Source organism: Adiantum capillus-veneris, chromosome 24 (genome assembly GCF_014529385.1).
Source record: "Adiantum capillus-veneris isolate H3 chromosome 24, ASM1452938v2, whole genome shotgun sequence".
Classification (NCBI taxonomy): Eukaryota; Viridiplantae; Streptophyta; class Polypodiopsida; order Polypodiales; family Pteridaceae; genus Adiantum; species Adiantum capillus-veneris.
The window spans coordinates 3,649,456-3,664,285 of NC_140954.1; the positions used below are offsets into that span (position 1 = coordinate 3,649,456).

General features: G+C 46.8%; 2 protein-coding genes across 5 annotated transcripts in view; one reads left to right on the forward strand and one right to left on the reverse strand.

Moving 5' to 3' along the window:
* LOC147425852 (uncharacterized) overlaps positions 1-13,739 on the forward strand; it is a 115,575-nt gene extending 101,836 nt beyond the window's left edge. The window contains exons 12-13 of one of the 4 annotated variants that reach the window (XR_015186134.1): positions 12,672-12,780; positions 13,061-13,739. The gene's annotated coding sequence lies outside the window, so the exon portion shown is untranslated. The remainder of the gene's footprint in view (positions 1-12,671; positions 12,781-13,060) is intronic. The other 3 variants (XR_015186135.1, XR_015186132.1, XR_015186133.1) reach the window with 3 other exon arrangements.
* On the reverse strand, positions 6,852-7,820 carry LOC147425853 (uncharacterized). The gene has a single exon (XM_086498304.1). It carries the CDS (start codon positions 7,818-7,820, stop codon positions 6,852-6,854), a length of 969 nt encoding a protein of 322 aa, XP_086354430.1.
* Positions 13,740-14,830: the final 1,091 nt, after the last annotated feature.

Here is a 14,830-nt window from a genome sequence, read left to right on the forward strand (position 1 = left end):
CGATGCTACAATTAAAGCGGTTGAGACATTCTTCTATTGGCCTACATTGAGAAGGGATGTGGATGCCTTTGTGCTAGAATGCCTAATATGCCAAAAGGTCGAGTTTGACAGGCAAAAGGCACCAGGGTTATTGCAACCACTACCTATTCCAGATAAACCATGAGAAAGTATTGCTATGAATTTTATCTTTGATCTTCCGAGAACGCCGACAGGAAATGATGGTATTTGGACCATTATTTGCAGATTCAAGAAACAGGCTCATTTTATTCCTGTCAGGAAGAAGATAAAGCCAGATCAGATGGCACGCTTGTTTATGAGCAATATTTTCAAGTATCATGGCATGCCACAGTCGATTGTTAGCGACCGTGATCCACGCATGACAAGTTTGTTCTGGAGAGGCTTGTTTGAGAATATGGGCACCACGCTCAAATTCTCTTCGTCATTTCATCCTCAAACAGATGGGCAGTCAAAAGAGGAAAATTCTACTGTCCTAGATCTGCTGAAGTGCTATGTGTCAGGACATAAAAGAAAGTGGGAGCAGTATTTGCCATTGGTGGAGTATGCATACAATAATACAGTGCATTCATCAACTGGCAAGGCACCTTTTGAGATAGTTGAAGGTTGCAAGAAAGTTCCTCCCATAGTGCATACAAAGGACAAGATATTTGAAGCAGATAAGTATTTTCAGGACATGGATGAAATGTACAAAAAGGTCAAAGTGGCCTTAGAAAAGACTGAGGCAAAGCAAAAGAAAGCAGCTGATCGTCACCGTCGTGAAGTGGTAGTTTCACTTGGTGATTGGGTGCTTCCACGCTTTGAAAACGCAAGGTTAAAGAAGATGAAGAGCATGGAAAGACTGTTTCCAAAGCTTAGCATGTGTTACTATGGGCCTTTTCAAGTATGCGACATAATCAATGATGTTGCATATAGGCTGAAATTACTTGAGAGTTGGAAGATTCACAGTGCGTTTCATGTGAGTCTTCTCAGACCCTATGTGGGTGATGTGCCAGAAGATATGGCAGCTGAAGATAATCCGGAAGTCGAGGAACTTGACGAGATCTTGGTCCCGGAACAGATTTTGGCACATAAAGAAAGAAAAGTGAAAGGCAAGGTTGCTAGGCGTTACTTGGTGAAGTTCAGAAACTATCCACCAATGGATGCTAAGTGGATGGAAGAAGGTGAACTTGCAGAGTCACCAACTGTGTTATCACTTTACCTTGAAGCCTTCGATTTGCAACCTACCTTGACCCCTTGAGTTTCAAAGCTACATGGATTGTCAGTGTGACAATGGCTTTTGAAAGAAATGATATACATGGTATTTGAAGTGAGCTCAAATCAAGTACATCTTACATGAATGTTAGAGCTGTACAGATTGTCAGTTTGGCAATTGCTCTTATGGAATGTCCAAAAGTTTGGTTAGTGTTATAGAAGTGAGTATTTCTTGTCAGTTTGTCAAGGATACAGTAATTGCTTCTATTAAAGAGTACATGTGTAACTGCATTCTTAAACTGTCGGTTTGGGTATGCTCGAAAGTGTTACTGGATCCAACGTGTACTAAAAGACAGTGGCAAAATGCGTAGCTGCTATTTTGTCATTGGAAAGTTGATGACTCAAAGCAATGGCAGAGTGCGAAGCTACCACTATGTCATTGGGACAGGGTTCACACGCAGGCAATACATGTGTTGACGAGGTGTTGAATACACCAGGGTTGACAATGAGCATGTATGTGTCGACAGGTGTTGAATACACGAGTGTTGACTGTGAGCATGTACGACATAGATGCAAACGAGGACGTTTGAGATTTCAAGAGGGGGGTATGTCACCAGCGTGTGACTACTATCTATCCTTTTTGGTAATTTCTTTCTTATTATTTATTCACTTTCACTTTTTGGAAACACCCCTCGGGAAATCTAATTGACCTACATTGCATAGCTAGTGTGGATCTGTTCAGAAGGAGTCCAGGCCCGAGGGCCAGAGAGCATTAAGGTTGGACAAGGACTATGGTTAGCCAAAGTGGGGTCATTGACTAGCCAAAGTGGAATCCTTTGCTACAGAGGCTACATTTCAATTCTTGGTGTGGCTACAGTGTACAAAGAGGGTCAGATGACCTAGAAAGATACAATGGCAGCATCTCCTAAAATTTAGGGAACTGCTATTTTGGGACTTGAAAATGTGTTTGTGTCATTACCTCCGGAATGACAAGGGGAACATTTTATTACTCTGCCGTGAAATCAACTGGACAATTGGTCGGGAGATTTTTAGGCGGCAACCTCGAAACGGGAAATAGCCTGTAAATGTGCCAAGTGGCACATTTATGTGCACTTTCCTCATGCTGGAAGAAGTCGCGTTGATTTTAGGAGCAAGCAGGCTCATTTTCAATTTTAGTCACAGGTTGAGAGCTATGGAGTGCTTCCTTTCCCTCTTATGTACAGTGCGGTGCCAGGAGTGATGCCCTGCACGCTACGCACTGCCCTCTCTCTCCCCTATGGCAGTATGTTATGCCCCTCTAGTGGGCTTTTCAATTGACCAATGTACAGTTGTGTGGGTTCATGCGCGATTGCCGAGGCAAGAGCCTCTTGCACAGCTACTGGATTAGCTAGCGGCTAATCCCCCGCAGGTAGAGGTGATTCGGAGAGGTTTCACGTGCGAAACCTCGTCCGATTCAAAGGGCAAGTAGCCCTACAGGTGCGGGAGCTCGAGGACTTGCTACGAATGTGACCGGCACGCAAAACTGAGCCTGAAAAACAGTGTATTTCTGCAGGTTTAGGTTTTTGGCCCTAAACGGACCCTAATACCCCTAGGAGGTTTGGGGATGCGAGGGGACCGCTGTACAGGTGATCTGGCGCATTTTCGGGGCAGAAAACAAAGATATCATCGTGCTGCAGATTCTCGCCAGGTTTTGCAAAGTGTCCGTATGCGTCGGGAAAGTTATCCAATGCATTGGGAATATTGACTGTGAAGGGTCCTAGTACAGTTATGCTACCGAAATTGGGCCAGAAAAGTTGAAATTCAGCCAAGGTTGTACGGGGCAGCTTGTAGGGAACCACAACGTTTATTCCCTCTTTTAAAGAATAAAGAAATACCGAAAGGGGTGCCTAACTTAGGGGCCAGTCTGGTGTGGGTCTTCTTATACAGTAAATCTAGCAGCCTGTATCCCTTTCCCCTTTGTTGTGTCTTGAAAGTACAGGTAAAGTGGGTGAAAAATTAAATGGGTGAAAGCAAATAAGGTTTTAGTCTAAGGTCTACCACCCTTTTTGGATTAAACAGCCGGGTTTCAAGTCTAGTCTCTGCTGCTCTCCTCAATGAAAAAGCTGGTCCACTGAAAACCACTCCAAGGTAAGTGTAAGCATTTGTATACTCCACCGTCTCTTGGCCGTATGTGAATGGGGGCTCTGACCTCTTGATCCACTGTGGGGTGGTATTAAGTACCATGACCTTGGTTTTACCAAGGTTGATAGACAAACCACTATCATGGGGGATCCTATACAAAGCATCCAAGTGGCGTTGCATCCCCTCCGGAGAGTCGGAGATCAACACAATATCATCAGCATATAACAATAGTGGATCCATGACCGTGCTGGCTGTGCACCTCTATCACCATCTCTCTCAATGTAGGCAGCAATCTCATCCACATACATACCAAATAGAGTAGGAGAGAGCGGGCAACCTTGCTTCACTCCAATAGTGGAGTGAACCGCTGTAGATAGGCCCTCTGAAGTGCATACATGCCCCACTACTGACCTGTATCCAAATAAGCTCTGTAGGCACTCCCAACTCGTGTAATCTGCGCATCAATCTAGCTCTGGGCACTGTGTCAAATGCTTTGCGGAAGTCCACAAAGCTACAATAGATCCGTCCCCCATGTGATCTGGCCTCCTCAATGATGGCTCTGAGTAGATATGGTCAAGAGTAGAAAAACCTCTCTTGAACCCTGCCTGCCCGGCTGCGCGTATCCTCTCTCTCTTTCTCTCTGCCCATCTGCTTAGTTGTTGCTCAAGAATGGATGCGTACAAACGTGCCAATGTGTGTCCAATCATGATAGTGCGATAATTCCCAGGCTCCATAGGGTCTCCTGACTGGAAGATAGGTACAATAGTAGATAGGCTCCTAGTATCAGGCAAGCCCTCACACATGGCACGGTTAAACATAACCACTAGAAGCTCTCCTAGTAGATCTCTGGCATGCATGAGGTGCTCAGCCACTAAGCTAGACACACACACACACACACACACACACACAGAGAGAGAGAGAGAGAGAGAGAGAGAGAGAGAGAGAGAGAGAGAGAGAGAGAGAGAGACATGAAATGTTATATTAACGTCTTCAAAAAGGCCAGAGTGACCTATGATACCAGAAAGTTACAATGTGGTGGATTTGATACAAATTAAGAGTAACAAGATGACAAAATGACAAAATAAAATACTATGGAATCTTGAACTCCTAGGTGTGAACTAACAGGAGTTCCAGCGTCGGTCGCTGGCGGATCTCATCAATCTCCTCCATGGTTAGTAGTCTGACAGGGCGTCGTGCATGTCGAGCCAAAGTGATCTGAATCCTCTGATGCAGCCTCTGTCGATGCTATGTAGTCCTCCGCCATCATGGGCGTCTAGATCTCCCCAGCTCAGTCGCTTGGTCGATCAGTGTGCCTTTGGTGTGAGGCGACGAGCTCTTCTGTAGTAGTAACTCCTCTGGGTGTCCAATGACAGCTCTAAAGAAGTCTGTGATCTGTCTCCGAGACTGGCTAGCCTCTCCTCTCATCAGGCTCTCTCTATGTCTACGCAGCTCGAGCAAAAACAAACCGAGGCATCTCTGATCCTCGTACCGCATGACTCTAGAGAATGGTCCAAAGCCCTTTGTGAACAAGCAATGGAAGCGGCCTCGTATCTCGTAGTAGACGGGGCAGTGGCATGTGTAGTGCAACTCTGTCTCAGGCTCGATGTCACACAGGGGGCATGTCCTGGCCTCTGCTGGTACTCCGCTGTATCTCCCAGTCTCGATCCGCAGCTAGTGTGAGGATGTGCGTATCTGGCCAATAGCACATCGTATCCCATGAGACAAGTGGGTGTCTATGTATCTGGGCCTCGTCACAAAACCATCCTCCGTAAGCTGGAGGAGATGCTCTCTGTAGTAAGCCATCTTCGTGCACAGCTCCTGTGCTGGTTGTATCCATGTCCTCTTGGTGTCTAGCTAAGTCAACTCCTGGCGAATGAGCCTGGTGATCTCGGACTGTGCAAGAGTTAGAGAGGGCGCATCGAGTAAGTACTGGAACGGAGGCAATCTGTCTATGCTGAACCCATGTGTCTGAAACCATGATGTCATCTCCCCATACCAGCATGTTGTATCTCCCCGCATGGCTAACTGTCGAGAGGACTCAAGTGCAAGGCGTGCATATCTGTCTATGAGAAGTTCCCACATGCGGTGTATGAAGGAGACAGATCGGGTGAGCGCCTCAACCACTAGTGGGGGGGCAGCTAGCTCTGCTCGTACAATAGCACGTGGTACTGAAGCCTTGGCTCTAATGAGCCGCGAGATCATAGAGACCAGAGGCTTCTCCATGTCCCACCATCCATCACTACAGCCTGTCCTCCCGTGATGATCCAGTGAAGGTCCCCAAATCTCAGCTCCATAAAGCAATGCAAAAGCCACCAAAGTGTCAAAGAGCCAGAGCTTCGTCCGAGGCTCCTGAAATTGAACCTGTGAACACATCCTTTCCAATCTACCCAATGGTACATGGGCTCTGGTCAATCTAGTCTCTGCTGCCCTCCTCAATGAAAATGCTGGCCCACTAAATACCACTCCAAGGTAAGTGTAAGCATCTGTATACTCCACCTTTTGCTGGCCGTATGTGAATGCTGGCGCTGACCTCGTGATCCATTGTGGGGTGGTATTAAATACCATGACCTTGGTTTTACCAAGGTTGACGGACAAACCACTTTCTTGGGCAAACCTATGCAAAGCATCCAAGTGACGTTGCCCTACTACTGACCTGTATAATGCCATGACCCCCCAAATGAGCTCTGTGGGTACTCCCATTTGCTGTAATCTGCGCATCAATCTAGCTCTGGGCACTGTGTCAAATGCTTTGCGGAAATCCACAAAGCTACAATAGATCCCTCTCCCACGCGATCTGCCCTCCTCAATGATGGCTTTGAGTGTCAAGATATGGTCAAGAGTAGAAAAACCCCTCCTGAAACTTGCCTGCCCGGTTGCGCATATCCCCTCCCTCTGTGCCCATCTACTCAGCTGCTGCTCAAGAATAGATGCATACAACCGTGCCAATGTGTGTCCAATCATGATAGTGCGATAGGGTCGGGGGGTGGGCTGGCCGCCGCGAGCCGGGGGCAAGGGGGGCAACGAGCGATCAAGAGAGAGAGGGGGGAAAAGGCGGGCGAGCAGTGGGCAGGGGGGGGTGCAACGTGCACGAGCAGGGGGCAAGGGAGCGCGCGAGCAAGAGAGGGCGGGGGGGGGGGGTGCAGAGCAGGGCAGAGAGAGAGAGAGAGAGAGAGAGAGAGAGAGAGAGAGAGAGAGAGAGAGAGAGAGAGAGAGAGAGAGAGAGAGAAATGAAATGAAATGTTATATTAGCGTCTTCAAAAGGCCAAAATGACCTATGAGACCAGAAAGTTACAATGCGGTGTATCTGATACAAGGTCAGATTAACAAAATAAATTAAACTAGGATAACAAAATGTAAATATAAATATTGTGGGATCCTAAACTAAGCAGTACAATGTGAAGACAATATGGGAGGGGAGTAGAGATCCATCTTCATCCGCACTCTGGACGACGAAAGAGTATGGCTTGAATCTTTTTCCATAGCCTCCTTCGAAATTGTGTAGCTCCTCTCCTCCCTCGGGGTCATCTAGATCTCCCTAGCTCCAAAGCTCGGTCTATGAGAATGCCAGTAGTGCGGGTAGACCTCTCCACCGTCGCTGGTTGCTCCTCTGTCTGTTCTTCTGGGTGTATAGTATCTAGTTTAAAGAAATCTGTGATCCGTCTCTGGGGATGTCTCTCTTCACCTCTCCTCAGTAAAGTTTCTCTATGCTTGTGTAACTCAAGTAGATAAAGCCCAAGACATCTTTGATCCTCATAACTCATGACCCTAGATAGAGGCCCAAAACCTTCTCTGAATAGACAGTGAAAACGACCTCGTATCTGATAGTACACTGTGCAATGACATATGTAATGTACTTCTGTCTCTGGCTCTAGATGGCATAAGCGGCATATTTTGTTATTTGCTGGTGTCCCTCTGAATCTGCCGGTCTCAATCTCGAGCTGATGTGAGGACGTGCGTATCTGGCCAATGGCACAACGCAAACCATGCGAAAGATGCGTGTCCATATAGCTAGGTCGAATTACCAACCCATCCCCCGTGAGGTGGAGAAGATGCTCTCTATAGAAAGCCATCTTTGTGCCTAACTCTTGTAATGGCTCTATCCATGTCCTCCTCGTGTCCAACTGGATCAAATCTTGACAGATGAGTCTGTTAATCTCTACCCATGTCAGAGACCTCAAGGGTGCTTGAAGAGAGTATTGAAAAGGAGGCAACCTATCCATGGTGAAACCATGTGTCTGAAACCATGATGTCATCTGAGCATACCAGCATGATGTATCCCGGTTAAGAGCTAATTGTCTGGAGGATTCTAGAGCCACCGTGGCATATCTGTCTCTGGTAGTATCCCACAGACTGTGTACAAAGGAGACTGATCTTGTGAGCGCCTCAATCTCCATAGGGGGGGCAGCTAATTCCGCTCGAATGATATCATGCGGTACAAAAACCTTGGCTCTAATCAGCCGAGAGATCATAGATACCAGGGGCTTCTCCATACGCCTCCACCCATCCTAGCCTATAGAAGGTCCCAAACCTGCACCCCATATAACATAGTAGAGGCAACCAAAGTATCAAAGAGCCATAACTTTGTCCTAGGTTCCTAGAACTGAACCTTTGAACACATCCTCTCCATTCCTCCCAGAGCCGCACTAGCTCTAGTTAGTCTAGTCTCTGTTGCTCTTCTCAAGGAAAATCTCGGCCCAGTAAAGACTACCCCCAGGTAAGTGTATGCATGAGTATACTCCACAATCTCCTGACCATATTTGAAAGTGGGTACTGATCTTCCGACCCATTGCAGTGTGGTGTTAAACTCCATAACCTTGGTTTTACCTAGGTTTACACACAATCCACTATCCTCTGCAAAATTGCGTAGTGCATCCAACTGTCGTTGCATACCTTCTGGTGAGTCAGATATCAGCACAATATCATCAGCATATAGCAACAATGGGATCCATGTCCCTGCCAGCTGTGCACCTCTGTCACCCTCTCTATCGATGTAATCAGACACCTCATCAACATACATACCAAATAGAGTAGGAGACAATGGGCAGCCCTGTTTCACTCCAATGGTAGAGTGAACTAAATCAGATACCCCTTCCGGAGTGCGTACCCGTCCCATCACTGATCTATACAAGGCCATAATCCCCCAAATCACCTCTATGGGCACCCCCATCTCCTGCAGTCTGCGCATCAATCGACCTCTTGGTACCATGTCAAATGCTTTACGAAAGTCCACAAAGCTACAATATATTCGTCTCCCATGTGCTCTGCCCTCCTCAATGATGGCCCTGAGTGTCAGAATATGATCAAGAGTGGAGAAACCCCTCCTGAAGCCGGCTTGACCCTTTGCTCGTACCCCCTCGCCCTCTGCCCAATTACTCAAGTGTTGCTCCAGGATGGATGCGTACAACCGTGCCAATGTGTGTCCAACCATGATAGTGCGGTAGTTCCCAGGCTCTGTAGGGTCACCAGCCTTGAAGATGGGCACAATATTAGACAATCTCCAAGTCTCAGGTAATCCCTCACACATGGCACGATTGAACAACACTGCGAGAACCTCCATCAGCATATCCCTGGCATGTATAAAGTGCTCCGATACTAGACCGTCATGATCATATGCCTTCCCGGTCTTCATTCTGTCGATGGCCCTTTGTACCATCTCAGGTGTGAAGAAAGTGCTCGTAGCTGGGCAAGGCTTGATAGGGTCTGGAAGGGGTTCCTGTCCAGGAACCGTATATAATGATGTCGCATATTGGCCCCACACCTGAGGTGAAGTAATCACTGGGGGAGGGGAGGGCTCATGGAAGAGACGCCATGCCTCTCCTGAGTCCCTACTCAAGAACATCTGATACAAGTCTCGCTCCATTTGGGCTAGGTAAGCTCGCTTCTTCCGTCGCACAAGGCGTCGGAAAGCAATCCGAGACTGTCTGTAAGTGATGACTCCTAAAAGAAGATCCCTCTGAAGCTGGTCTCTCATCTCTCTGCACTCTTCATCATACCAACTATTCTGGGGCATGCTCCCAGAATGTCGTCTCTTGCCCGGCTGAGTGTGTGGGTATGCCACTGATGCAGCCCCGTGCAATGTCTCAGTCACTAGCGTGGTGCACTCCTCCACTGAGAGACCTGTACCATTTGTGCCAGCTGTGCCTTCCAATAGACGGTCCCAGATTGCCTCTGAATAAACGAAATCAGTCTCTGGAGTAAATGTATAGCGGGTGTGTGACCTGCCTCCTGATGTTTGGGTTGTACTATACTGAAATTTAAAGGATAGTGTTAAGAGAGCATGGTCTACTGCTATGCCCACTGTCCTGGCTCCCACTGTGAAATCCTGAATGCAGGGGATAAAACTCGGTTGTGTAATAACATAATCCACTGTACTGGCCCCATGTCTATGAGGAAAGCATGTGAAACCGGCTGCTCCAGGAAATCGCTATAAGCCATTAAGTATGGCTAATCCATCTGTAGTCGTCATTTCCATGAGGTATCTCCCATACTCCGTTTGCTCTCTGTCATCTGAGCATCTGTCAAGCCCCAACTCACCCACATTCAGCTCTCTAAGCATCTCATCTGAAGTGTCGTAGAAGACTGTCTGCGAGTTGCCCGTCCGGGCATTGAAGTCCCCTAGGAGAATGATATCACCATCCCTAGAAAACTCCCAAATGTCATCATCTACGATAGAGAAAGGCGCCTACCCTCTGGATGCGGCATACATTGATGTACTGGGAGGAAAGTAACATATGGCAATATATAGTAATCGACCTGTGTCAGGTCTCAGTCTCACCCACATATATCTAGCCTGATCATCTCTTCGTACAATATGCAGTAGTGGTTGTAGTTCCTCTCTGAATAGCACTGCTACTCCTCCTGAATAGCACCTCTACTCCCGTGCTCAGATCTCGCATTTGTCCTGTGAGTTGTTTCCCATCTGTATCCCACCACATGTGGCATTACCTGTCCAGGGGCCTGATGAGTCTTTGAGAAGAACACAATATCCTTGTCTTTGAAACTCTCCTCAAATGCGCCCACGTCCAACCTCATAGACCCATTACAGTTCCAGGTAGCCATCTTCAGTGTGGTCCCATAGGTCTCGCACCGTCATGCAGTACGCCGCTCTAAAATCACCACCCGTCCATCTCTGTAGAAGGCTATCTTTCCCTTCTCCCTTGCCGCTGTAATCTCTGGCATTGCCTCTCATATGTGTGAGCTGTGAGAGAGTCAGGTCATCACCGAGGAAAATACCTGTCTTTTTGAGAGTAGGCCTCTTCCTCAAGAATTCCTTCTTCTCTTCCAACGAGGGGAAGCGTAGTATGAGAGCTCTCCCCTTTGAAGACTCACCCATGCCATCACTTTTCTTACCTACCCTCCATGCCTTTGTGTGCAAAGGCTTTTCCATCCCCATCATGGATGTAAGGCTTGTGACCTCTTTCTCCACATCGTTTATGTCTTTGAGACCGGTCACTCTCACATGCAGTGCTCGCATCCGCCTTCTTTGTTCCTCTTCGAGAGTCATGTTGATAAGCTTCGGTGTACAAGGAGTTTCTCGACCTTTCCCTTTCTTGGCGACCTCTATCCATTTTTCAGCCTCGTCCGCCTTTTTTTGTTTCCTTGTTATCATCTCCGCCCATGAAGATGTCTTTGCCACACTCAGTTTCTCTTCCTCTGTGATCATCCTTACCTGTTCCTTAATTTCCTTGATTTCATCTATTACCGAGGGTTGAAATTCGCCTTCCTTTAGTCCATTGCTTACTCTATCAGCAAGCTCCTGTTTAAGAGCTGAGACTTCTTTTTTGAGTACTCGTATCTCGGCGTTTGGGTTCTCCTGTTTGAGGGTTGAGACTTCTTCTTTGAGTGTCCGTATTTCTGCATTAAGGCTCTCTTTCTCCTTCTTCCACTGTGCGCCCTCATTGAAGACCATCTGAAGTAGGTTGGCCTTCTCCTTCCACCATCCTTCCATCTCTGTTTTCCACTCCTTCATTTCCCTCTCCATCTGTGCCATCCGCTTATTCGTGAGCACGAAGGTTGCCTTTGCTCGCGGCTTGCACACAGGTGAGACATTGGCGGCTTCCGTGTCCTGTGCAGGGTCTTCTTCAAGTGGATCCCTTACGGTGAGGCCCAAAGAATTAGGGTCTCCTTCAAGTGGATCCATTACGGTAAGGCCCAAAGAATCAGAGAGAGAGAGAGAGAGAGAGAGAGAGAGAGAGAGAGAGAGAGAGAGAGAGAGGTGCGATAGATAGGTTGAGGGTGGGGGGGGGGGGGGGGGGGGGTTTGCGGTGATAGACAGATGGGGGGGGAAAGGGGGCGCGCGATAGACTAAAGAGGCAGGAGGAGGGGGCGCCGCGATAGACAGATGGGGGGGGAAGCGGGGCGCGCGATAGACTGAAGAGGGAGGAGGAGGGGGCGCCGCGATAGACAGATGGGGGGGAAAGGGGGGCGATAGACTGAGGAGGAGGAGGAGGAGGGGGGAATAGCTGAAAAACTTAAAAGTTTAAGCTAAGACGGGGGGGAGGGGGCAGCGTGACAGAGAGAGAGCGGGGCGGGCAGCGCGAGAGAGAGAGGGAGCGAGGGAGCAGTAGGGGGGGGGGGGGGGGGGGGGGGGGGGGGGGCGCGGGCACACACAGAGAAAGAGAGAGAGAGAGATGAGGGTCCAACGAGGGGTGAACAAAAAAAAAGAGAAGATAAAATGAACAGAGCCTAAGGAGGGGCAGATGAAGGGGGAGCCGGTTTGGGAGTTCGAAACTCCTGGATAATGGTTTTGCCTCCTCGATGAGAGAGAGAGAGAGAGAGAGAGAGAGAGAGAGAGAGAGAGAGAGAGAGAGAGAGAAATGAAATGTTATATTAACGTCTTGAAAAGGCCAAAGTGACCTATGAGACCAGAAAGTTACAATGTGGTGGATCTAATACAAAGTCAGAGTAACAAAATAACAACATAACAAAACAAAAAAATATACTATGGGATCCTAGACTGCTGGTCGATGTGAACTAAGTAAAATGGGCGGCTTGCTGGGATAGCTAAATCACAGGAGATCTAGCATTGGTCGTTGGCGGATTTCATCAATCTCCTCCATGGTCAGTAGTCTGACCGGGCGTCGTGCATGGCTGGCCAGAGTGCTCCGAATCTTTTGATGTGGCCTCCGTCGATGCTGTGTAGTCCTTCGCAGTCGTGGGCGCCTGGATTTCCCCAGCTCAATCGCTCAGTCGATCAGTGTGCCTCTGGTGTGAGATGAAAGGGAGCTCTGCTGTGGGAGTGGCTCCTGCGGTTGTCCCGTGTCTTCTCTGAAAAAGTTTGTGATCCATCTCTGAGACTGGCTAGCCTCTCCACTCATCAGGCTATCTCTGTGTCTGCGCAGCTCGAGCAAGAACAAACCCAAGCATCTCCCAATAGCTTTTGCTGGAGTCTCACATGGTCGATAAGCAGAGCTTTTGAACCAAGTTAATGAGCTTGTGGAAAAGGGAATGGTAAGACCCCTCTCTTCTCTGTTTTGCTCACTATTTAGTGCTAAAGAAGGATGGTTCATACCCAATGTGTGGATTATAAACAAGTTGACAGAAATGAATTGTGTTTTGCTACTCTAGTATACTAGACCTTAAACATGGCTATCATGAGATGCATCTTACTAGAAGACATTCACAAGAGAACTTTTCTTGCCACATTCGCTTCTATGAATATCTGGTTTTTGCCTTTGGCCCAGCAAATGCTTTTATTACATTCAATAGAATGATGGAAATAATTTTTCAGGAGCACAGGGCTTATACGGAAGTATCCTTTGCAGATATAAAAAGTCTACCTCAGATTCCTAAGAGTATTTCAAGGCATCTCTCGAGCATTGCAAGATGATAAATAAGCTTGAGACAGAACATAATAGCTTTGGGATCAGGCTTCTTGCGAGACGACCTTAAAAATGCTTGGTTTCTTTGCAACACTTGGATGTAGGAGAGAGCCTCCAAATGAGAGCTAATCAATAGCTCGGGTATCCGGTTTGTTTGACGAGTCAGTTGCTACGGATTTTTGATGGTCGACCTGAGCCTCTAGTGGTGCCAGGGGTTGAAGATGATACACACACTTCAAAGGTGAAATGACACGAAACAAGGCAACTCTGACAAAGTTGAGGCCAAGCCTTTGTATGGCTGTGGCGACTAGGGCCTTTCTATATGATGGGCCAGGGTATTTACTGGCATTATTGACCACCACTCGTGTGGCTCTTCCCCCCTCCCGTTTTGTGATCTATCCATTGTACATTGATTTTCATCATAGGAGAGTCTCCTTCTCTTGTTCAGTGTACCTTCTTGCCAACAAAGAATTGGAACATACCAAAGTTTGGTTTTTACTATGGTCACCAACCAGTCAAAGCATTGAAAAGAGAAAAGGGTCATCTTGTAATTGCAAAAATTAGTAATAGTTAGTGATTATGTCCATAGACTATACGAGCGGGCTAAGGCAATGGATGCCATTAAGAAAGGGTGGTTGTATGGAAATTACAAGAGAGAAAGCGTAAGGGGCCTAAGGGGTTACTAGCTGCCTAGCGCGGCTGCCATGGCAATAACATGAGCTAGGGTTTTCTGGATGAAATAATCTTCTAATGTGACTCATCAATAGTCATAAAAGTTATGGTTGTGTTTCACAAGAGGTGGTATTTTATGCAAAATTAGCCTATTTCCCACTTTGTATGATGCCATTGAAATATTTTTATGTAAAGACTATTTGGATGTTCATCTCGCAAGCTCTAGGATTAAACAAGATTTGATTCCAAGAGTTTAGTGGGATAAGAGTCAAGTGACCCAAAATAAGATTAATGGATCTTATTTATAGGTTTCAACACTAGGGATACAATATGGAGCTTCTCTATTGTTCCTCCTCTTGGCATCTACCATTGTTGATAACTTTGGAATGCCTCAACCTATAGTTTCCAAAGAGTACCAATGCGAGTCATCTCTCTAAGGTTTCCAAGAGATTGTTCCTACCATCTACAAACACTTATGTCTCCCATATGCAAGTCATCACTCTAAGGTTTCCAAGAGATTGTTTCCACCATCTACAAACAGTTATGTCTCCCATATGTGTGCACTTCCATTTTATTAAATATTGCTGACATGCTCTATCTTAATGTTGTCTTGCATTAATTTCACTAACGTATGTACCCTTTTGTTTTTTAAACTCTACAATGGGTACTTATTTCTTAATGTCGCTATTATGTTCTACTACTTGATCATGGTAATGTTAAGTTTGATTCCAATTACAATGATTTGGCATGATAGAATGCCTTATGGTATTTATACAAGTTGGAATATGATCTCGTTGGGTTAAGGTTATACAAGTGAAGCATGTATGAAGTCTATGGTTCTTTGCATAGAACAAGATGGAAGACACACACTTGCGGCAGTATAGGTGAAACAAACACCTAATGGCATGCAAAATACTCAAAGAATGGAGACGAGAAACTTGAGTAGCTCAATACAAAGAGGAGTGGAAGAAGGTCAATAAATGATCTACCTCTAACCATTGGAAAGT

Excerpts from the sequence above, each read along its gene's own strand:
- LOC147425853 (XM_086498304.1), bottom strand. The coding sequence starts at position 7,820 with ATGGAGAAGCCCCTGGTATCTATGATCTCTCGGCTGATTAGAGCCAAG.